Below are 25,212 nucleotides of genomic sequence, written 5' to 3'. Positions count from 1 at the left end.
TTTCTTTGACGCCTTTAATAGGCCTTTTTTTTTTTTTCACGTATATATTTATTATTGTGTTATAAATTTATTAGCTATGTATGTATGTTATCACCCTTTTATTTTTATTTTTTTATTTCCCCCCATGTTTGCCTGAATAAGGGAAAAGTTATTTTAAGGAGATTTCTCTGCTCCAAGGTTTATATATGTATATATATATTTGTAAAACCTTTGAACGGATAAACACTGATGTACATTTGTATATACGTACGTACTCCGATGCGTTGATATACATATTGCGCACGTGTACATACCCCGGTACGTGCATAAATATAAACGCATACATATAATGTGAGAGTAACTATGAAAGAGAGTAAAAATAAAAAGGAAAATGGCGAGAACCAAGCTTCGAATAAAAATAACTATAAAAAAAAAGATATAAAAAATATGATAATAAGAAAGCTTAAAAGAAGACTGAAAGAAGGATTAAATAAGTTAGATGAACAGTACAATCAATTAGTCAACATTTTCAGCTATTTAAATAATATAAATATTGAAAATAATATAGAAGTATTTCAAAAAATTTCGAATGAGCTTTCAAAAGAAATAAAACATGCTAACGAGGAAAATAATGATGATATAGCAATATTAAAAATGGAAAAGGATTTAATAAAAGCTGATTTTAGAAAAAATAAGAAAATTTTAAAAAATTATAATCAAGTTGAACAACAACAAGAAGATGAAGAATATTTAGATCATGAAGAGATAGGAAAAACTGTAAAACCAGAAAAAAGAAAAAAAAAGAAAAGAAAAGCAAACAATGCAAACGCATCACATCATTTTACTAATTCATTTACACCTTCCCAAATTTTCCATTATAACTATTTATGTATGGACAGCAAATGTACCCATAACGATTTTACAAGTGACAACTTAAAAGTAAAAAATTCTGTTGTCCTTAATTTATTTAATGCGTTGTCGAAAAACAAATATTATAAAGAAACGAATCTATGTGATCAAGTATTTGACTACCAAGACAGTAATAGAATATATAAGGAGGAGAAGAAAAAACTACGAAAGAGGAAGTTACTGACAAATTTTTTTATTCGGAAAAAAAAGAGGCAGAAACAGGGAGAGTCAGAGAGAGCAGCACTGGAAAGGGAATCAGCGGAAAGGGGAGTAATAGAAGGGGAAGAGGAGGAGGAGGAGAAGAAGAAGGAAGTAGAAAGAAATATTAACAATACGTATTATTTTTCATTAAAAAGAAAATATTCATGTAGGGAGAAAGAGTATCACTCCTCGTCTAACCCCTATGATGAAGAAAAAGAAGTATCGAAAAATGTTTCCATAAGTTATGATAACATTAATAATAATAGTAATAACAACAGTAATATCAATGTTAATATGCATAACAGTAGTATCAATGGTAATAATAATAGTTATAATAGTAAGCATGGTAAAATAATGAATGATAGTAATTTTTATAATTCCTCTAACAATGCTATAAATGATAACAAAAATAAGGTGTACTGGATTTATATGAAGAAGGAAATAAATAAAAACGTAACCAGAAATAATACAAGAATTATGACATCAAATATATTAACATTTTTCACAAGTATAAGTAAAGTTTTTCCATGTGAAATAATTGACAGAAAAAGAGAAAAATTGATAAGTTATGATGATTATAAGAATGAAAAAATGAACAAGTTTTATGATTATGTATTAACAGATGAATGCGATAATATAGGGGGTAACCAAATTATGGATACGAAAAATGTTGAGTGTAATACGGATGATTATACTAATATAAATTATAATCAAGTTACAACAAGAAATAATTATATTTACATTTATATTAAAAGGAAGTTTATTCCTGAATATTTATTACGTATAAAAAAGAAAATTAAATTAGTTTTAATCTTTCCATCCAACCATAATATGAGTAATTTTTACAGTAATGACAATGTTGAAGATTATAATGATAACGACCCGTATAAGTTCAGTGCTCACAAGGTAACAAACAGAGTTGCAAACAGTGTAGTGAACCATGTAGCAAACAATGAGATGGATGAAAAAAGTGCAACAGATATAAGAGAAGGTATTATAAAAGAAGAGGATGATATAGAAAAAAAGAAAAAAGTGTACAAACAGGAGAATTATATTTCTGTGGGTGAGTGTAATTCTCTAAGTTTGAGGAAAAGAAGAAAGATATGCTCTAGTAAGAATGACATTAACGTAGGGTCGATATACAAATATAAGAACATTTTTAATAAAAAGAAAAAACCCAAAAAAAAAAAAAAAATGGACTATGCTACTAGTGCGCTTAAAGCAGTAGATGATAGTTTCTATTTTAATAGTGTGTATTTGAATTATTTAAACAGAATAGAAATTAAGGATAAAAAAAAGTATCATTATTTTTATGTAGATAATGTAAATTATGATCCTGAAAATTATGATATAGAGGATATAATTATTCATTTAGAAAAAATAATAAATATTAAAAAAAAAAATAGCACTTCCTCTTCTCCATTCACACCTTCATTATTGTTAAATTATATAAATAAAAAATACGCTATATATTCTAATAAGAGCAAAAAAAAAAAAAAAAGAAGCTACAATAAAAAAGGAAAAAATAGTAAACAGGAAAATGTCAAAGGGAAATGTGGAACTGGAGGGGAAAAGTGGGGTAATGTAAGCAATCACAAGGGAAACCATAATGATAGTAACCGTGTTGGTATTAATCATGTGTACAATAACAATGCTTACAATAACAATGCTTACAATAACAATGCTTACAATAACAATGCTTACAATAGCAATGCTTACAATAGCAATGCTTACAATAACAACACTTATAATAATAACGTTTACAGTAACAATATCGATAGAAACAATAATGATGACAATGTTAGTGATAAGAAGATTAGTGACAGTAATATTATTATTAATGATAAACGGAATGTGGTGAATGTGGCAAGTGATCGGGTTACTAGTAATGTCGATGAAAAGATTAAGCGTAAAAATAATAGTAAGAAAAAAAAAAGTATGGATGAAAGAAAAAAACATGTGATGTACAATAATAAGAAGAGAAATAATAACACCAAACGAATATATCGTATAAATAAAAAAAGGAGTTATTCTATTTTTGATGATTTTTTTTATCATAATGAATTTGAAGATAAGAAGAGGAACGAAGAGGAAGAAGTGAAAATATATTATTTAAGAATTCATATTAATATGTTAAGTTTTAATGATAACAATGATGAAGTAATATTAAAATATTACATGCCCCCTATGCAAAATAGAGAGTTTAACATAGAGGTTAAAAATAAATACATTCCTTTCGAGGTTAATCATTTTTATGATTATTATTTAGATAGAAAAAATCAGCTAGAGAAAACTATTAAAGAACACTCAGTTATATATAAACAAATATATAAGTTATGGAAAGAAGATATTGATATATATGAAAAAGAAAAAGAAAAGAAAAATATATTTGCATGGGGAATATTACCTGTTCGAGCATATGATCATCCAAACATTTTCGTTCCATTACCTTGCGGATTTAAACATAATAATAAAAACTTAGCCTATAACATAACTAACGATAAGAAAATATGTGATGATAATTTATTAGAAAAAAAAGAAAGGAAAAAAGAATATATGAATATTAAATATGCTAATTTAACAGGTCCATGTGTAAATTGGCGCAAAAACTGTATATTCTGTAGTGATATAAGAAAAAAAAAGTTTTTACATTTATCAGATATGTACCCATATTTTTATTGTATGCAAAATATTAAGTTGTCCTTATTTTCTTTAGAAAGAAATGTTATGTACAGCAATTCAAATAACATGCTGGAAAGTATACAGCATGGTTGCCTCGGTAATGAATTTGAATGTACAGAGTCGTCTCTTTTTACAGCGAATAAAAAAAATGTAGCAACTAAGAATGCTAGTTTAAATGGTAGCAGTAGCACAAACGACGAAAGGGATGGTGTCTATCGCTTGGATAGTAACGCTGATTTGGTTGTGCGCAGAAGCGGCTTAGGGAGTTGTAGAACCCCCCATGTTAGCGGTAATAATATTAGTGAAAATGATATGAGTGGTCATATTTGCGAAAACGATATCAACGGTAGTACTTACGGAAACGATATCAACGGTAGTACTTGCGGAAGCGATATCAGCGGTAACAGTACCAGCGGTAAAAATGCTGACGGAAATAGTGGTAGCCAAAATGAAGAACAGAATGAGTTGTACAAATTTTTTAGCAACGAAGACCTACTGAATGAAAAAAATTATATATGGAATAAGCAAGAAATTCGAATGTTTTTAGAGAAGTATATATTATACCCAAAAAAATTTGACAGAATAAGTCAATTCTTAGAATTTAAAAATACAAAGCAGTGTGTTGACTTTTATTATTTAACAAAAAATTTTTTTAACTTAAAGAAATTATTATTAACCTTATCAGAAAACAAAATAAAAAGAAATAAAAAGCAACTACTGTCGCATGTGAATAATTTTGATATTAGTAAAAAAAATTCAAAAGAAGAAATTGTTAATAAACTAATAAAAAAATTAGAAAATAATTATGTGAAAAGTGAATTTGAAGAAACGAATTGTGTAAATTATAGTTACATAAATGTGAGGAAATTTTTTAAAAGTTATTTTGTTAAAACATATAAAAAAACATGTAATAAAAATAGTTCAAATAAAACTACGAATAATAATAAAAATTGCACTTGGAATACTAATAATATGAATAAAGGTATACTTTTAGAAAATATGTCAGACGGATATGTAATACCAAAAAATTATAATTTTATACTAAGTTCTAATAGAAAGTTGTGCTTCCTAATTAAGAATGATGAAAACTTTATTTACAATGGAATTAACTCTGATATAATTGAAATCAAATATAGTGAGAATATAGAAAATGACAAAAAAAAAGAAGACAGAAGGAGGAAAAACAGTGGTACTGGTATTTCACCCATTGCAGGTTCTACAGGTATAATAGAACCTTCTCATTCTCACAAAGTAGAGGACAATCCATTTGTTAGTATAATTTCAAACGTTCATAATAAACCCCATGTTAACGAATTAGAAGAACAGGACATAAACAGGAATAATACCATATATCATTATGTCTCTCCCCCTCCTTTAATGAACCCAGAGCAAAAATACCAATGTACGGAGGTACATAATCTAATGATTGATTTTAATAAGGAAAAACATAGTTTGGTAAGAAACCTAAATAATATTAATGATAATAAATGTGATCCGGATGAAGACAAATGTCATACAGATTTGAAATTAAATTATAACACAATAGAAGAAAAAAAGAGTAGTAATAATTTTATTTATAACTACACGTGGAATTCGAACAATATTGACAATATCGCTAGTAATAATGAACAAAAAGATAATTATGACAGGAAAAATGTAAATAGTAACATTGATTTAATACCCACAACATACGAATTAAATAAATGTAAATACCCCCATATGTGTAATATTGATGTGAATATTAACTCAATCGAATGTACTAATAACCAGGTGCTTAAAAATGGTGAACAGTGTGAACACATGTCTAAATTAAAAATGAACAACTCATTTGAAAATAATATAGAACTTGAGTCATGTGAAGAAAGCTTATATAAATGTTATGAATTTTTAAAAAACATGAATCAAAGGAATAACGAGAATGTCAGTAAAAACCCCATTCCTCATAAAAAAGCGACATCCTTTGCTTTTGATTATAAATTAAAAAAGGGAATAAAAAAGAATATTTTTCAAAAGAAAAATTTCTTATTACAAAGAGAAAAAAATGTAAAAAAAAATACTGCCTTCTCAAAAATAAAAAATGGAAACATTCTGACAAAGGAAAGGGGTGATAAAAGTAGTAAAAGAAACAAAAAAATATTCGAACAGCAATTGGTAGTACAGCATAATTTTTCAAAAAAAAAAATTGGACATCAAGTTAACAGTAGTAGCAGTGGTAGTAACAAAGGAAAAGGCATGGTGTTGAAAAAAGGGTTCTTTAATGTTAATTTAAAAAATGAAATATACTATAATAAAAAAAAAATAAATGACAAGCAAGAGGAAGAAGAAAACATGTTGGAAGTGGAAAACAGTAAACGCGAAATGTATGGAAAAAGTGAACATTTTTCATTAACAGTACAAACAGTTAATGACTGGGAAAGGGGGGAAATAGAAATAGAAGAAGGAGAAGGAGAAGGAGAAAGAGAAAGAGAAAGAGAAATAGAAGTAAAAGGTAGTGAAACTGAAATGCAGTTACTTGGTGAAGAGGAAGAAGAAAAAGAAGAATACGTACCACTAGACGAAACTTCCGGAAATTTTGTTGTAATAGAGCGTAACCGAAACTTCGTTGAAGGAGAAAATGCAATAAATAATGATAATAAAAGAAGAAAATTTAACAATATAAAGAACCTTCAAACAGGTACACATATTTGTGATTTTAAAGGAAGTAAACTAATTTTTTTCACAAATGAAAACTCTAAAGATTTAAACTTTAATGACTGTACAAGCAATATTCACGTTGAAGAACGCGTAAGTCGAGAGGAAAAAAACATGATGAGTATCAAAGATGGTATTTTAAATAACGAAGAAGAAGGTATGTGGAACATTGACGACACTGATTATGGTAATGGTAATCGCACTGGAAGTAGCAATGGAAATGGTTTTCATGTTGATGCTTATGCTACAAGTGAACAAAATGAAAAGCACTCAGTTACAGGCAACAACAAAATTACCGCAGCATTTAATAAAATAAATGAAACGGACAGTATGCATTTGGAAAGTAAAAGGAATTTGTTAGTTGAAAGTAAATCAACCCATATATATTCTTTTGATTCAGTAAAACAAGTTGAAAATTACGAGGGAGAAATTTTTGACCAATCCAAGCAGCACTTACGAAAAACGGCTACATGTTGGACCGATAAAGAAAAAGAAATTTATTTTGAAATATTTTCGAAAGATGGAAAAAATTGGGATTCCTTATGTTTAGCATTAAAACCATATGGAAAAACAAAAGAACAGATAAAAAACTTTTATCAAAATACAATTGCAAAAAAAAGGAAAAATCAAGTTCCATAACTTTAGTAATAATAAATTTATTGAAAAAACGAGTGTAAATACTTAAGTTTTCTATAAATTTATTAAATCAAAAGTCAATGTGTATAAAATATATTCATGCATTTTTTTCTTAATGTTAAAAAATAAAAATTAGAACATTATAATCATAAGAAGAAGCAATAAAATTTCTATAAAATGTTCTAGTAAAAGTACGCAAAAGGATTTTTTAAATAAATGCATACACCACAACTACAGAATTGGCTCTGTACTTTTATTAAATTATATTCCTTTATTACGTTGTTACTGTGCTACTTTGTCATTTGGCCGCTTTACAGCGTTGTTAATTTTTTATGTTGTAATAACTTTGTTTTTGTTCCCTTCATTTTTTCGTTATTTTTATCATTTCGTTATTTTTATCATTTCGTTATTTTTATCATTTCGTTATTTTTATCATTTCGTTATTTTTATCACTTTGTCATTCTTATCATTTCGTTATTTTTATCATTTAATTATTTTTATTATTTTGTTATTATTATCATTTTGTCATTTTTATCATTTTGCCATTTTTATTATCTTATTATTATCATTTCGCCATTTTTATTATTTTGTTATTATTATCATTTCGTCATTTTTATCATTTTGCCATTTTTATTATCTTATTATTATCATTTCGCCATTTTTATTATTTTGTTATTATTATCATTTCGTCATTTTTATCATTTTGCCATTTTTATTATCTTATTATTATCATTCCGTTATTTTTGCCATTTTGCTTTTTCGTCTTTTTTTTTTTTTTTTTTTCATTCCATTCCATTTGCAGATGCCATAGCTTTGCGTGGGCATGCAAAAAACAGTTTAATATATAACAAATCGATAATAACAGATTAACAGTAATAATTTTTTGTTAATGGATAATTGTTTTTTTTTTTTAAACCTCAATTTATTAGTAATACCTGGATTAATTGGAAAAAGGGAAAGAGTAAGAAGTAAAAACGAAAGAGTAGAAACAAAAAGGTAAAAATGTAAGAGTAGAAACGAAAAAGTAAGATCGAAAAGGATATATGAAAAATTGAAGAATAAAAAGAAAAAAAGTCAACAATAAGTTTTAATGAGATCACTTATAGTGGGCTCACCTTTCATATTATAATGCAAAAGTGCAAATTTTTAAATAAGGAATGAAATATCTTCCCTAAATAATATATAGAATAATATGTAAAGTAAAAAAATTAAGAACTAATCATCCGATAGGAAAAGGGCAACTCCTGCTAAAATCCATTTATCTTCTATGTCGTCAATCTCTAAGCTGCAAATAGAATAAGAGAGGGTATACATAAATTACGTGTGTAGTGGGGGCGAAAAGTACTGTATTAATAAGAGCAGTCATTCTTTGAGTCATATGTCAAGAAGGGGAAAAGTTCTATGTGGGTATATGTGTGAGTGCATGTGTGCGTGTGCTGGGTGCAGTGTACATGTAATGCTCGTATGTAAGGTATGCTATGTTATGCTTTGAAGTGTTTATATGTAAGGGTACTTCAAATCAATGGAGCAGACGAAGGTGCTTCCCCTATCCGAAGTAATGTAGAGTGGGGTGTTTAATGAGCGGGATTCAACATTATGCTTTAAGAGCTCGTCCTGTTCATTAGTAACACAGTAGACATATACTAAGGGCATGGCAAAGTAAATATTTTTTGGGACTGATTCAATTATGTTACCATAAGAAATGTTATCATTTAAATTATCTTTGTCAAAAACAAAAGTATCATTCTTAGAATTAATGAGCCAAGAGGCACCTTGTAAAAACAGCCCATGTATGTATAAGGAATTGTTTTTGTTATTCAAATCTTCTAATTTCGTTATGTTTGTTACATGCCATTTTAGCTTTAGTTTATCAATAGGGACTCTATTTTCATGAGCAAATTTTTGTTTGATTGCTGTTAAAAAAGATATAGGGTTAAATAATGCAGATAGCCAAACAGAATTTGGTAGGAAAATATTATTTCTGATTTTTGATATCCATTCTTTTATAAAAATAATTCTTAATTTAAAATTATCAAACCACGGCATTAATTTTTTTTTAGAAGGATAAGAATAATTTTTCCATATTTCTGGTATATTATGCAATAATAAAGATTTAATAGCGTTTTGTATTTTATCATTCATGTTTAATATTCCTTCTAGCACTAATTTTATTTCTATTAAAGTGTCATTAATGCATTCAATTAATATATTGAATTTCTCTGCTTCTTTTAAGGCTATTACCATAAAGGTACATGTTTGAATATCGTCTATTTTTAAATCATTTATATCTATTTTTTCTGGCAATTCATTTAGTAAATTATTAATAATTTCATATATTATTTTTGTACTTTTATTACCTCCAGAATGTTTTTCATCCTCCTCATCTTCATTTTCTTCTTCATTTGCATCTAACCTTTTTTTCCTATTTCCCTTCTCATTCTTATTCTTATAATTTTCAGAAGATGTTATTTCTTTATTACCTAATTCTTGTAAATTTTGTAAAATTCTTGAACATTCATTTTTCATATATTCTATTTCTGCATTTATATGTAACCCTAACAAATAGGTCTGTTCTTTGTTGAGTTTCTCATCTATATATTTCTTCAACTGAGTTATGTTATATCTACTGCAATCAGGAAACTTAAATACTTCAAATAGGATATTGTTTTTGGTATTCTTTAAAATACGTTTTTCCTCCAGATCGTTATTTAACATACCGTCATTGTCATTGCCATTGTTATCCAGATCGCTGCTGTTACCACTGATATCACTGTTATCATTGCTAGTGTCACTATGACCGCTTTCTTTATTTCCTTCATTCCTTCCGCTATTCCTACTCCTATTTGAAATGGCATTATTACGAGATCCTTCCACACTCTCGATACTACTTCTCTTACGTTCATTAATTGTAATTATGTTTCTATAAATTTCCATTAATATATTTTTTACATATGTTTTATTTATTCGTCTATCCCATATATCCGTGATATGACCACCATAAATTATTTCGCCTATTAGGAATAATACGTCAGCTAAAGGAAAAGTTTGATAGCTATTTAAATACCTCTTAATGATATTAAATGAGATTTCTAAATCGTTATCATTAAAAGAATAGGATTGGCTAAAACCAATTTTTCCATATAAAAACCTTCCTAATAATAAACTATGATAATAAGAAAGACCAAATATGACAGTTTTTAACTTGTCATCATATTCCTTATTTTCAAATTTATCAAGACAGCATTTTATGTTATCTTTTAAACTATAAGATTTTTCATTATTTATTCGAAAACATTTTTTTAATAATTTTTCAGGTAATATTTGAGTGTCTTTTTCTGAAGGAATAGCTGAAGATAAAAATAAACGGAAATTTGGATGAGCATCTAAGAAAATTTTATCAAGAATTTCTTCAAATTCCTTTAACCATTTAGTCATTAAATGAATATTTTGTAAAAATATATACCCGCCAGACTTTGATATTTCTTTTAAATATTTCAAAGCAATACTTTCTTGACCTTGTCCCATAGATATGTTAATATATGAAATTTTGTTTTCTTCATCATTATTATTTGTAGAACTATCATTCGATTCCTTAGCACCATTGTATGAAGAAATAGCACTTTGTTTCATCTTTAATTTTGCAATATAATCTTCTATATCTTTAGATGGGTCATTTCCAGAAGTTAACAAAAATAAAACGGGGGTTTTATTATCAATATATTCCTCTAATATATTTTCTAATGCATATGTGTTTTTTTCATCATTAGTCATTTTTATGTGCTTTTTAATATAATTTTTTAAAGCAACCAGGAATCTATCTTTGCGCAAGACCCTAATTAATAACAATTTAGAAAAATCTTTTAAATTATTATATTTTCTAGGTAGTTCTTCATTTTCTACCTTTTCACTTAAAAGCCATTGTTTCCACGACATACTCTCACTTTCAAAACTCTCAGTTAATTTTTCAAAATCTTTTAAATTTTCTAAATTCTTACAATCTTCATATAAATCTTCACTAATAAATGATTTATTCATCAGTTTCTTTTCTATATTATCATTTTCCTTTTTATTCTCTACCTTATATGTGTTGCTATTTAACTTATATTTAGGGTTTATGAAAATTTCTTCTTCTTCCTCAGTTATTTTATCCTTTAACTTTTCTATATTTAACATAATTAAGCATTTCACTATTAATTTGTCCCTTTCTAATAACCCCTTATCTATATACATCCACATCTTTACTATTAGTAAATTTATTAGCATGTTCACTCTTTTTTCAACTTCATTTTTATCTATTTTTATTTCTTCATTCTTGAAATCATCATTTTCGAAATCTTCGCTTTCTGTATCCTCGTCTTTTTCCTCCACATTCGATTCACTTATGGTCTCCTCTTTTGTTTCTTCTATGGGTTCAGCTTTTGCTTCATCTACGAGTTCTTTTGATTCACTTACGGTCTCCGCTTTTGCTGCATCCACGGGTTCGTCTTTTGATTCACTTACGGTTTCCCCTTTTGCTTCATCAGCGGGATCTTCTTTTGCCTCTTCTGCGGGTTCAACTATTTCTACCTTTACATGTTCTGTTTTATCTTCGCTTTCTACAGATTCTATTTTTTCCTTGACAACTTTGAGTTCTACTTTTTCTTCATTTGCCTCTATTTCTATTTTTTCGCTATCTATTTTTACTTCATCAATTTTTACTTCATCATTTTCTACTTCATTTTCTACTTCATCATTTTTTACTTCATCATTTTCTACTTCATTTTCTACTTCATCATTTTTTACTTCATCATTTTTCACTTCATCATTTTTTACTTCATCAGTTTTCACATCATCAGTTTTCACCTCATCAAATTTTACCTCATCAGTTTTCACCTCATCAGTTTTCACCTCATCAGTTTTCACCTCATCAGTTTTCACATCATCAAATTTCACCTCATCAGTTTTCACATCATCAAATTTCACCTTATCAATATTCAGCTCATCCCTTTTTGCTTTAGCCTCTTTCTCCACCGCTACTGTCTGCTTTTCCTCCAACTTTTTTCCTACTTCTTCACTGATATGTTCGTTTACCATTTGTGAACATTCCCCCTCTACTTCACATTTAATATCTGTGCCCTCTTCCAATACGTGTTCTCGAGTACTTTGTCCTTTATCATAATTTTTTATGCTTATGTCTTTTTTCTTTGAATCTTTTTCTTTAGGTGCTACCCCCTCTGATGCATTGTAAGTATTGACTTGGATTGGATTCTTTTCTACGTTTTTATGGTATTTCTTTTTTTCTTGTCGATTAGCATTATTACTATTATTATTATTGTTCCTACTACAACCATTGAATGGTTTGTTTTCGGAGCAGTCATTTAAGCACTTAACAAATATTTTTAGGAATATTTCTAAGGAATAGAAGTAGAATGAATGAAGGTTTTTTAGCTTTTGCAGAATGAAGAAGTACATGACGCCTCTTTTTGATAAAGGTCTATATAAATTGATGATAGTATTAATATGTACTTCAGTATTTTTAACGATTTCACTTTTTTTAGCTATATTTTCACTTAATAATTTTGTTTTTTCTAAATTTTCTATTAATGATACGTCTTCTAAAATATCTCCTTTTGCATTAGTTAATTTTTGCAAGATGAATGATTGTAGAAATGATAGCTGACACATATAATCATATTTTAATAAAGATAATTTTTTTTTTTTTTTGACAAATGGTTGAACTCATTTTCTAAAGTGATAGATAATAAATGCTCTTCCAAATCATCAGGAGTAACAGTAAAATTAATTAAAGAACAAGCAGATTGTATTTCAGGTTGATAATGAGGATTAGATAACTGTGTGTGTAAAATAATATAGAAAGAAGGATGAAATATTAATTCTTTATCATTTATATTAATATAATAATTATTTTTTTTCTTAATAATATTTTTTGATATAATATTATATAGCGTATTATCAATATATTCATCTGCATTTTCTACGATAATTGAATACCCGAATGATATACATTCTTCTATTTTTTTAAGTAACATCTTATCATTAATATCAGTAATAACCAACTTTTCACTTTTTTCTTTCTGACTGTTAATTAGCCATTTTAAACTTTCCATTTGGGGGTCTATAATTATTGGAAACTTCTCACTATTCTCTAGGATAATATTATTTTCAATACAAACAGAATTTAATGTTAATCCCTGTTTACTCAACTTAGCTAAAATTTCTTCATTTATCAACAAATCTAAGTTAAAATTATTTACAAAAAATATATCATATATGATTTCTTCGTTCTTTATGTTACCTCTATTTTCAATATTTTTGTCTGTGTTAGTATTGCTTAGACTAATGTTGTTAGCAGTGAAAGTGACAACGCTAGTATTAGCAGCACTATTGACATCCGCATCTTTATTATTTGTGTAAGCATATTTTTTAGAATTTCCCAATGTTGACTCATCTTTCTCTACCTTAATATTTAACTTTTTGAACATGGTATTAAAGATAGCATTTTGAATTTCATTTTTTTTCTTCAAGGTGTCTACACATTTAGTCATAATTTTATTTCTATATTTTTTGGTAAATCCACCACAAAAAGTAACAAATGTAGAGGATAATAATATATCTGTTAAAATTGTTTTTTTTTTTTTTTTAAAGTTTGATATTGATTGGACCATGATATTTGCTCACTACTTAGAGCATCTATTAACCTAATAGATAGTTCTAATTTTGTTTTTAATTTTTTTTCTTCTAATATAACTAAATCTCTCTCATAAATAGCATGATCGTACTGATTTATCAAAGCACTTAATTTTGCTTTAAGTGATTGTACTTTTTCACGAACAATCTGTAGTTTTTCATTTGCTTCCTCAAGACTTTTTTTAGTATTATCTAGTAAAATTCTCTTAGGTAATATGTTCTGTATTATTTTATAAAAAGACGTAATGTTTAATACCCATTCAGCTAAACCTGCTGCAGCCTTAGATTTTTTTTGAATGGCATTTTTATTAAAATGAGGTAAATTAATTAAATTTTCAACATATTTAAAGTTACAGTCAGGAACTAAATTTTCATCTATCTTATTTTTATAATCCTTTAACAAGGATATGAATTTCTCTGGATTAATCATCATTTTTTGAGCTGATTTCCAACTCCTATCTTTTATTTTTCCAAATTTGTCTACACATATGGTTGTATCAATTGTAGCAAGTAACTGCATAACAGCCGCAGTAATATCTTCAACACCAGGAGGAGGTTTATTCAGTGTTTTTAATTCTTGAATATTCTTTTTATTTAACGTATTCAAGGCTTCTTCTGCTTGTTCTATTAGAGGTATACCCAAAGTTATATCATTTTCACATTCCTCCTGTTGTTTTAGTACTGTTTTTTGTATTTCTAAACAATTTTTTTCTTCTATATCAGCTAAATCACTTTCTTTTTTAACAATCATTTTTTCATTTCCTATATCTATAGCATACTTTTCAGCGGCTTCTTTTTTTTCCTCTGATATTTTTTTCTTTTCTTTCAAACAATTTTTTATGTTTTCTACGTTCGAACTAGTTTCATTCATTTTAGTAATTCCGCTCTTCAGCATATCCATCTTATTGTTTATATTAGTGATATTTTTTAACAGCATAATATGGTATGTCTTTATGCTCTCCAGGTACAACTTGGGAGTTATATATATATGGGACCTTTCATGGGAATAATAGTACGACGATATGTCCAGTAGATCTTCGTAGCATTCCTTCAAATATTCAGTTATTATGTCTTTTAAATTTACATATTCTTCCTCATTAGGTATCTTTACAGGGGTTGCTTTGGGCCCATTATTATTATTAGTTTTATTGTCGTTATTACCTTTGTTACATTCATTATTATCGCTATAAGCAACCGTGTTGTCACCTCCCTCTATAAGCCCTGAATGGTCACTACCTTTGCTGAGATCGTGTTCTAATCTTTCCATTTTATCTGTTGCGCTGTTAGCAGTATTTGTATTTTCATCTGGGTCATTTTTCAAATTTGTGTGCCTGTCATCCATTGGGGATATCGAATGACTAGGTATATTATTTTCATTTTTGCTCTGATTCATTAATTTTATATATTCGTCATTTATTATTATATCTCCTGTGTTGATATTCATGTATATGTTGTTGACATAGTTTTTACCTACGCACATTAAGGAATCTGCTTCCCAGTTATCATAAATATCTATCATTGTATTATTTAGTATACACTGGAAATTATTTGACTTATCTCTGAAATTGTTACTAGTAGGTGAGAAACATAAAATGAAATGTAAATTGTTATTTACCTTTTTGATATAATAATCAAATATGCTATTATCTGTTTCTTCTATTCCTTCTGATTTGGCTATATTTCTCATGTTGTGTATTATATTATCCTTTTCTTCTTTTGTGTATAAATCTATGATATTATTAGAACACATGTATTCATTAACATATATAAAAAATTTATCATGTATTTTGCTTTCTTTTAGAAATAGAATAATGTCTTCATTTTTCATAGCACATTTATGAAACACATCATGTAAATATTTTTTTATATCATTATCTGTGCAATGTGCTGAAAAGTCCATTTCAAAGAAAGTTTTAGAAGATATATAGGAGGAAAATTTTGAAATGGTTGTTTTTCCACATCCACCTATACCTAACAATAAAGCATGTGATTTTAAGTTATCTACTATTCTAATTAACTTACATATATGCTTTATAGCATCATTAAATAAAACAATATTTAAATTGTAGAAATTATTATATTCATTTAATTCTTCTGTTAAGAATATTGTTAATTCCTCTATATTTTTACATAAATCATAACTCTTATCATGACTGCCTTTGTGAAAATTAGAAAAGAGTAAATTATTATTGTCATATTTCATGACTAATTTATTGATTTCATATTTATTGTACATTTTTTTTATTATATCAATAATAATATTTTTATATTTTCTCTTGTCTTTTTTATTTAGCTTATCTGAGTAAACTCGTTCACATTCATGTAACCACAAAAATAGTAGCTTATCACAATCTTGAAAAGTAGAAGGTGTAGTTGTTAGTAATCCTTTAACTATGCTGTGAATATCTCTCAAATTAAACTCATAATAAAAATAAGTGGCTGTTCGTTTAAATGTTTTTTCAATATTGTAATATAAGGATATAGTAGATTTAAGTATAGACGGAACTAAATCAGATACGTCCTGCTTGAAATTGCTAAAATGACCTTTTAAGAGGACACTAAAAATACTATTAATGGTATTATTTTCAGGGAAGTTAATATTTAAAATAAAAAAATGTCGAAGTAGTCTAGGGTTTACGGTAAAATTTCCCCTATTATAATTCATACAAGAAATAAGTTTAGTGTTTAATATCTTTATTAAATTTAGTTTTTCTAAATCAAACCACGAGTTAGTGTCAATATATTGACATAATAATTCAATGGCACTTTGAGTATTATAATCATCACATTTAGGCATATTAATATCATCAATAAAATAAATTAATTTTTGTTGATAAGGAGGACTAAACTGCTTTCCTGATTTTTTTTCTAAACAACTTTGCATAAGAGATTGTACATTTTTTGAAGTAGTATAATAATTAAAAATCATGTAAAAACTTTTATATTCATCTTTTTCTTCATTTAATATTTTTTTACATAATTGTGTTTTTCCTACACCTGTTTTTCCTATAAATAAAATTGGCATATGTGACTTTAAAAATAATTTAGTTATGTATTTATAAGAACAGCTCTCTACAGTTTCTACAAATATGTCATCCTTTAATAAGGAATTTTCGCTTATCTGATTATTTATTTCCACTTCATCCCATTCTTTAAATTTATTATTTTCAACATAAAAATCGAATACACTAATTTTTCTATTCACTTTAATACTTTTAAACGTATTTTTCCAATATTTATCAAAGCATTTCTTATAATTAACATTATCTTTTTCTCCCAGGAAACTACCAAAACACCATATAACTGAATAAATAAAATAATGTTCAACACTGTCAAAATTATTATCTATTAGTAATATGTCTAATAAGGCAGATAAAGACTGAATATGAGACATTGGGGATACTTTAATAGATGTTTGTAAAGTACTTAGATAAGAAAAAGTTGGCTCCACATACTTATACATTAATTTTTCAAATAATTTTTTTATACTACTGTTAAAATTATGATGCTTATCAATCCATGATAAAAAATAATTTTTCCATAAATCATTTGGGTTAACAGAGAAGTAAACTAATCCAGCTCTAGATATAGTGGCAGGTGTAGCAAACATTAAGTCGCTAAACTCGAATACTAAGTTCATATGATTTTTTAATAATATTCTCTCATTAGAGGATAAGGTTAACACTTTATTATCATCCATAACTGAATTCATATTTTCAATCCAATGAGAATCTAAATTTCCATCAAAAATTATGTAGGCTTTATCACAATCATCTCTTTTAGAATAGTTTCTCATATATTTTGAAAAAACTCCGTCTTTCCATTCTCTTGTTTTTATATGAACATTTCCATATAAATCATCAATATTTATCGACTTCGGATTTATCCTAATACTTACGGTTTTTAAATTTTTCCTTTTTTGATATTCCATTAGCATATTAAATAGAGTAGTTTTTCCACATCCTGCTTCTCCCATAATAAATACACAATGTCTTATATTAATTATATCATTTAGTTGTATAATTTTTTTGACAAAATATTCTAAACCGAATAGGTGGTTCTTTTTGCAAATTTCTGTTAATTCCTTTTCTATTGTGTTTATATTAAAACAATCTTTCTCATTTTCACCTGGTTTGGGCCCCTCTCCACTTGTAAATATATTGTTGTCAGTACTTGTTTTATCTTGGTCATTCCATTCTGCTTCTTTATCTATTTTATCTCCTTTGAGTTCTTCTTTTCCTCCTGTACTGTTCGTACCGTTTTTGCCCGTTTTAGTTTTACTGGACTCCTCCTTATCATTTTTCATTACATCCGAATATATACCACTATGTACATTTTCTTCACCGTTTTTATATCCTACCATATCGTTTCCTACTTTTTGCTCTCTCGCTGTATCTTGGTTTGAGTAAAATATGTCGTTAAGTAAGCCTGAAAATATAGGGCAATTAGAAGAGGATATTTTTGCAATATTAATATCATGTATAGCTGAATAGAGTAATTTATTCTCATCATCATTTGGATAAGTTCTCTTAAGAAATCCTGCCTTTGTTAACACACTTTTAATGCTTCTCAATCCCCAATCACAGTGTTTTTCTTTTAATAAACTTTGAGCTAATTCAAAAAAGGTAGTAAATTTTATGGACAAGTATTTTGCCTCTACGTACCCTTCAGCCATTAACATATTTTCACAAATTTTATTAAAATCAGGAATAATAACTGTAATAGGTCTAAATAATATTTTCAAACTCTCAGGTAATTTTGATCTACCTAAATAATCTGGATTCATAGTTATAAAAACAGCACAATTTTTTTTAACAATTATTTCATCCGAACCAATTATACAAACATTATTATTATTACGTTTACAATCTAATATAGATTTGAATTGAATAGAACAGACAGATAAAACTTCAGGTATTAATCTGTTGAACTCATCAAAACAACACCAACATCCAGTGCTACCTATTCCTTTAAATATATTCCCCATACTTTTATAGTCTAATTGATCTGAACAATTAAATACATAGCAATTTTTTCCAAAAAAACTAGATAAATCTTTTGTAGTTTCTGTTTTACCTGTTCCTGCAGGTCCAGCAGGAGCACATCCCATATATAAACTTAAAGCCTGAGTTGCCGTTATATATATACGACTCGTTAAAGGGGTAATTACTAGTCTTTGATAATTTCCTATATAATCATAAGAATAATTGAAAGAACAATCCATAATTTTTATTTTTATATATAACTCTCTGAAATCTAATGTGTTGTTATCCTTTTTGTACATTTCATCATTTGTCTTACATTCTTCCCCATCTTGTGATATATTATAAGCTTTCTCTTGGGCCATACTACCTGTATTTTCTTTTTGCATATCTGTATGATCTGAATCATTTTTTTTATTTTTAAAGAATGGATATATTCTTATTTGTGATTGCCAGTCGAACATATTTATTGAAATTGCATTTTTATTTTTTAAAATAACTTCTAATATATCCCTGTAAAAAGTATCTAAAGTAATAATACACATAATTTTAATTCTATTTTTTATGGTTAATTTTTTTTGAACTTTTTTAATAACATTCTCAAGTTGAACTATATGATTTTTATAATATTTCTTTAGTTCCTCATGTATATTTGTACAATCACTTTTACTTAATATACTTTCTACATCATTTACAAAAAATATTGTATTACACAAGATGAATACTTGAGATAGATAATTTTCATCAATCCATATTTCTTTTTCATTATTATATAAATGTTTTAATTTAAATAAATTAGTAATATGATATTTTAAGGTATATTTAATATGTCCTATTATATCGTTTAAGTAGCATTCAACTTTTCCTCTTAGACTTAGAGGTTCATGAAAATTACAAATTTCTTCACCATAGGAGGATATCAGTTTTGTGATAACTTCCTCCTCTTCCGTCCTATTAGTTTCATTTTCTTCACTTGATATATTTATCTTTTTTCCTTCCACCTCACTTGGTGTTCCTTCTAGGAACTTCTGCTCTTTCTGGTCAGGCACATGCATATGTTGTTCTTCATTTTTTAGCTCTTCCCTACTTTCGTTCACACACCCTTTTTCTGATTTTTTGTCCACCTCCAGTTTAACCTCATTTTCCGCTTCGTGCTCACTTAATTTTTCATTTTTTGTAACGAAGCGCCTAATTGATAAAAATATTTTTTGCACATGAGTATTAACGAGCTTAAAATTATTGCCATTAGATAAGATATCTATCAAATCAGTTGAGGATATAAAAAAAAACCTAGGAAATGATTTTCTTTTAGAATCTAGATACTCATTTAACGGTTTTTCACTTTTGCACAATTTGACTTTTAGCTCTTCTAATTTTTCTACTATACCTTCTTCATTAGAAAAAACTATTACCTTTGTGTTATTATCATTTATCTGTTTTAGCATTTCTAAATATTCATCATTTATAGTTAGAAAAAATTTTGAATAGAGTGGTAGCTCCTTTTTTACCTCCTCTGAATAAACATACATATTTTGCAAATACAGCCAAAGCTTTTCTATATCTTTTAATAGTTGTATCACTTCATATATATTCGAAATTTTTTTTTGCCATAAATTTAATTCTGTTGAAAAGAAGAGAAAATATTTTGAAGAAAAACAGTTCTGTAAAGTTACTTGATGTTCTTCTATGGTGTCTATACACACATCTTCTATATAAGTTAGTATAATATCATTTTTATAATTTTTATTTTTAAAATATATATTATCCCAGTATTCTTCAAATTTATTTATTGTTTCTTCTATTATTTTTTCGTTGCATGCTTTTATTATCACTTCTTCAATGGTATCATGATATTTCATTACATTCAATTTATAAAAGTAAACTGTTAAAGTATTGTCATCAATTAATATACTGATTTTTTCTTCTTTATTTTTTTCCTTTTCTTCATTTATATTATATTCTATTTCTTTTATGTGTCTTTCTTTGATAAAAGGTTTTTTTAGTTCACTTAACACAGAAATGAATTTTATAGTTTCTTTCAATTTTATTGTTTCCTCTTTACATATATTATGTTTCCTGTCAACTTTTATTTGTTTGAAATTATTTTGTAATTTTTTAACTTGCATATCAAAATCTTCGATATCTAAATCTTTAAACGGAGAGAACAAAAATCCGTTCAAAATTTCTTCTTTTTTTTTTATGAACATCCATAATTTCTCTATTTCATTTATTTCATTGTTCATATCTTCTATGTTTTTATTCAACTCTTCTACATTATCTATTTTTATTATATTGTCCGAAATTTGTTTTACTTTTGTTACTTCTTCTTTTATTTCTGTTAGGTAGTTTTTGGTTGTTTCTAGTTCTTTTAAAGAAGCCTCATAACCATTGTTATGAATATAAACACTTGATATTTCTAAATTTTTTTTAATATTAATAAATTTGTTGAAGTTTAATTTTAACTTTTTAATACTTTCTTTTTCTTCATTTATGAATTCTTCCTTCAGTTCCTTTTCCTTTTTACAAATACAAACAGATCTTAATTTATAATAAAAAATTAATAAATTTCGGATGACTTCTATTTTATTCTCATCTATTTGTGTTAAATATTCTTCATATAAGTAATTGGTTTTACTTTCAACCCCATTTCTTTCCTTCCTATTTCTCTCATTTGTTGCTGTCTTTATATCTGCTGTACCATCATTTTTTTTCATATTATCTTTTTTATTTCTTAGGCTTAATTCTTCATTGTTCAAAAGTAAAATACAATTTTTTAGCTTTTTCATTAAATTTGAGTCAACATAGTCCATAAAATTTAATTTATTTTCATTTATAAAATCAATCAGCTTTTCATTCTCTTTTATTTTTAAAAATAAGTTGCTCATTATCATACCGTTGTAGTTGTGTTCTCCTAAATCTGTTTTTACTTGTGAAATTTTTTTTGTTTCCGCTGAAGGGTCTGTTCCACTTCCTATACCTTCCTCCTCATGAGGATTCCTTTGGATATTAGAGGTATCACCTCTATCATGTCCATTAAGTTCATCACAACCATGGCTTCTACAGCCTCCTTCAACGTTTCCTCCGTCATTTCCTAACTCTTTTTTTTTACCTCTTTCATTATGTATTAAATTGATGATCTCTTTCTCAATGTACGATTCATCCTCCAGAAAAGCGTCCACAATGTTTCCCCCTCTATGTAACTCCTCTAAAATGTTTTCCATCTTATTTATATCTATAATTCCATAGAGCATATACTGTTCGATTATATTAATATCATATATAGATTTAGAAAATTTATTTAAAAAGTTTTCAATATTAACATTTAGTTCAATCAAATTATTTGTATTCCTATTTTTATTTTTAATTAGATCAAGTATACATTCCCCTTTTTTTATTAAATCCTCTAACCTATTGTTGACAAAGTTTTTTACATAAGTTGTTTTTTCCTGTGTTTCCTTATGCACCTTTAGAACAAATGGACTATTTTGTATGTCTTCTTCTTTAATTTTTACCGTTATTCGCAATGTTCCTTTGTAGGATAATACATTTTCATTATTAGTTCCATCAACTGTGTTAATATTTCCATTTTCCTTATCACTACCTTTAATTTGTATCATATTTATTGCATCTTTGCTCTCAACAAGAGTTACAGCACTCGTGTTTGTTCCATTGTTCCTATCCTTATTTATACTTTCATGCATTACGCCTATATTAGAGCTATCTTCGTCTGTAACTACTTCCGTAAGTGTTTTCCCTGTAGCTACTCCTGTAGTTACTTGCCCTGTGACTACTTCGCCCTTTTCATTGGACAGTTTGATTTGTCTCTCTTCCATTTCTTCCATTTTTTTTTCGTGAAATGGAAAATATTTAACTATGTAGAAACCGTTGTTCACGTCGTAAACAGAGTATTTTAAAGAATGACTTTCATTTTCTTGCTCATATATAATAGATATTTGAAACTTGTCTCCACCAATTTTTTTATTTTCATTTAAGGAGTTTCTAGCAATTAAAAAGAAAATATTTTCTTCTTTTAAACATACGGGTTCTAATAAACCAGTTCCAAAAATTAACGTATTTTTCGGATCAATATTGTAATAATATTCTAAGGCACAACTATTGGTTGTATAGCATTTATCATTAATAGATAGTTGGACATCACATATATTATTTTTTATTTTATTTTTGGCATTTGGTGCAATTGTATATATATTATTTTCATTTATATAAATACCTTCACTAAATAAATTCACCTCTCCGGATTTGAATTTTACAACAATTTTTCCTTCATTATTGAAACCTTTTCCTCTCACTAAAATTTTCTTATTTCCATCTATATCGCAGTATCTTGGCCATAAACTAAAAATTGCATATTTAGGTCCTATAATTCTACTAATATTCATAATATATATTTTTTTCTTAGAATCTGTAATAATTAAATTAGAATCAACAAAATCGTAGGTAATAGAACAGAATGTTATGTTAGTAGGAGTAACATCTTCATGTATGTCACTCTTTTCACTTTTTTCATCTCTTTCTCCTGTATCTCCTCTTTCGCCCTTTTTTTTCTCCCCTTCGATTAAGTGGTTCATGTTATTTCCATACATTATTCCGTTTTTGTTTTGTGCAGTGGTGGTAATACTGTCATAAGGACCACTATCACTACTCTTGGTGCCCTCCTTACTTTTAACGACATTGTATTTTAACTCCTCTAATTTAAAGGTGTCATACAGCTTTAACATGTTCAACTCAGTGTTGTTATATTCTATCTTTCTATTTCCCTTTTCATCGCTAATTATATTGTACCCTCCAAAAATGAAAATTATATTTCTGTCTATAGATTCTACTAATACGCTCCTGCAGAACACTTTTGAAACATTAAAAGAATAAGAGAAGTCGACTTCAGACCATTCACTCTTTTTTAAATTACATGAATACATATCATTAAAACTTACTTCAGAATTTGTTCCTCCTAATATAAATAAATTATTTCCATTTATAAAGGAAATATGTCCATACCTTTGGAAAGGAATACTTCCTTTGCAAGATCTTAACAACCATTCGTTATTTAACATATTATATTCATATAGATCATTGTAACTACTTCTATCATATCCACCATAGCCACCAAACACTATCAGACTGAAATATTCGTAAGTAGATGCATTATTTACTAATATTTTATTATTTTTTACACTAATTTCCTCTTTTTTGCTCTCCTCTTGTGTGTTTTCTATATTTGATTTTCTTACTATATATAAATCTAAACTAGAATAGTAACGAGGAGAGGGAACATTATTTACTTGCCCCTCTCCACTGCTATTATTAGCATTGCTACTATTGTTGTTAGTATTGCTAATACTGTTGTTAATGTTACTACTATTGCTATTACTATTATTATGATTATAATATCTTAAATACTTTTTTAAATTTTTAACATTAATATTATCTAAAATAGAATCGTTGTCATTATTATTATCATCATCATCATCATCATCCTCGTAATCGTCCTCCTCTATGCTTGTACAGTTGTTGTCTAACTCATTTATATTTCCATTCCTATATATTTCTATTTCTCCATCATGTACATTTCCATCTTCACATTTATCTTTACAAATAAGTTTTATTTCAACAAACGTTTTGTTTAAACTATTGAATATCCATAAATCATTTAAAGCTATAAATGGTACTTCACTATTTAGCCCACCAAAAATTAGTACATAGTTTTCTAAGAAACTACAAGAGCTATGATAACATCGAACAGTTGGCTTAATTTTACTTATGATATTTTCATATTCTACTTGCTCTTTATTTATATGAATCAAATAAGCATCATTACATATAGAGCCATTATTTTCTTCAACATTTATTTTAAACCCTCCAAAAAATAATAACCCACTTACTGTGTAATCAACACTATAACCTATAATATTTTGTTCTTGAATATTACTTTTAAGCTCTGTTAAATTTAATGCATCATAATTATGTTCAGAAAATTTTGTCATATTTATACATATATATATATATATATCTATTTAGAAAATAGCGGTATACGTAAAATAAATTTTATTTTTTATCCTTATAGTGACTGTAAATATAAGCCACAAAAAAAAAGAAAAAAAAAAGAGATAAAGGAAGAGAAAAAGAAAAACAATTAGACATGCTTATACATTATTTTATACTGATGAAAAAGAAAGAAGAAAGAGGAGAAAGAGAGCAAAAAAGGAAGAGACGAAGAAAGAAACTTTTTTTATTATAACAAAGTTCGCATGCTATTATACACTTATACAAGATACTAAAGACGTTTTTCATTTGTTTTCTTTTTTTTTACTCTTTCTATTCGTTGAAAAATAAATATGGGAAACATTTACATCAAAAAATATATATATATATTACACATTCTAAGAAAAAATGTGTATACATTACATGCGCATCTAACACAAAGTGT

General features: G+C 27.1%; 1 protein-coding gene and 1 pseudogene across 2 annotated transcripts; one reads left to right on the top strand and one right to left on the bottom strand.

Annotated features, from left to right (window-relative positions):
* Positions 1-342: 342 nt before the first annotated feature.
* On the top strand, positions 343-7,101 carry MKS88_002827 (uncharacterized protein; the record flags this gene model as incomplete). The annotated part of the gene is made up of 1 exon (XM_067215869.1): positions 343-7,101. One exon carries the CDS (start codon positions 343-345, stop codon positions 7,099-7,101), a length of 6,759 nt encoding a protein of 2,252 aa, XP_067073404.1.
* Positions 7,102-8,313: 1,212 nt separating this feature from the next.
* MKS88_002826 lies at positions 8,314-24,769 on the bottom strand (annotated as a pseudogene). The gene is made up of 4 exons: positions 13,761-24,769; positions 12,870-13,653; positions 8,612-12,753; positions 8,317-8,383 (listed from the first exon to the last, which is right to left on the bottom strand). Coding segments are annotated over exons 1-4 (16,002 nt in total).
* Between the last annotated feature and the right edge of the window lie 443 nt (positions 24,770-25,212).

The sequence above is a fragment of the Plasmodium brasilianum genome, chromosome 9, assembly GCF_023973825.1.
Source record: "Plasmodium brasilianum strain Bolivian I chromosome 9, whole genome shotgun sequence".
Lineage (NCBI taxonomy): Eukaryota > Apicomplexa > Aconoidasida > Haemosporida > Plasmodiidae > Plasmodium > Plasmodium brasilianum.
Note: the sequence above shows the minus strand (reverse complement) of the source record. Positions and strands in the feature narration are given on the sequence as shown.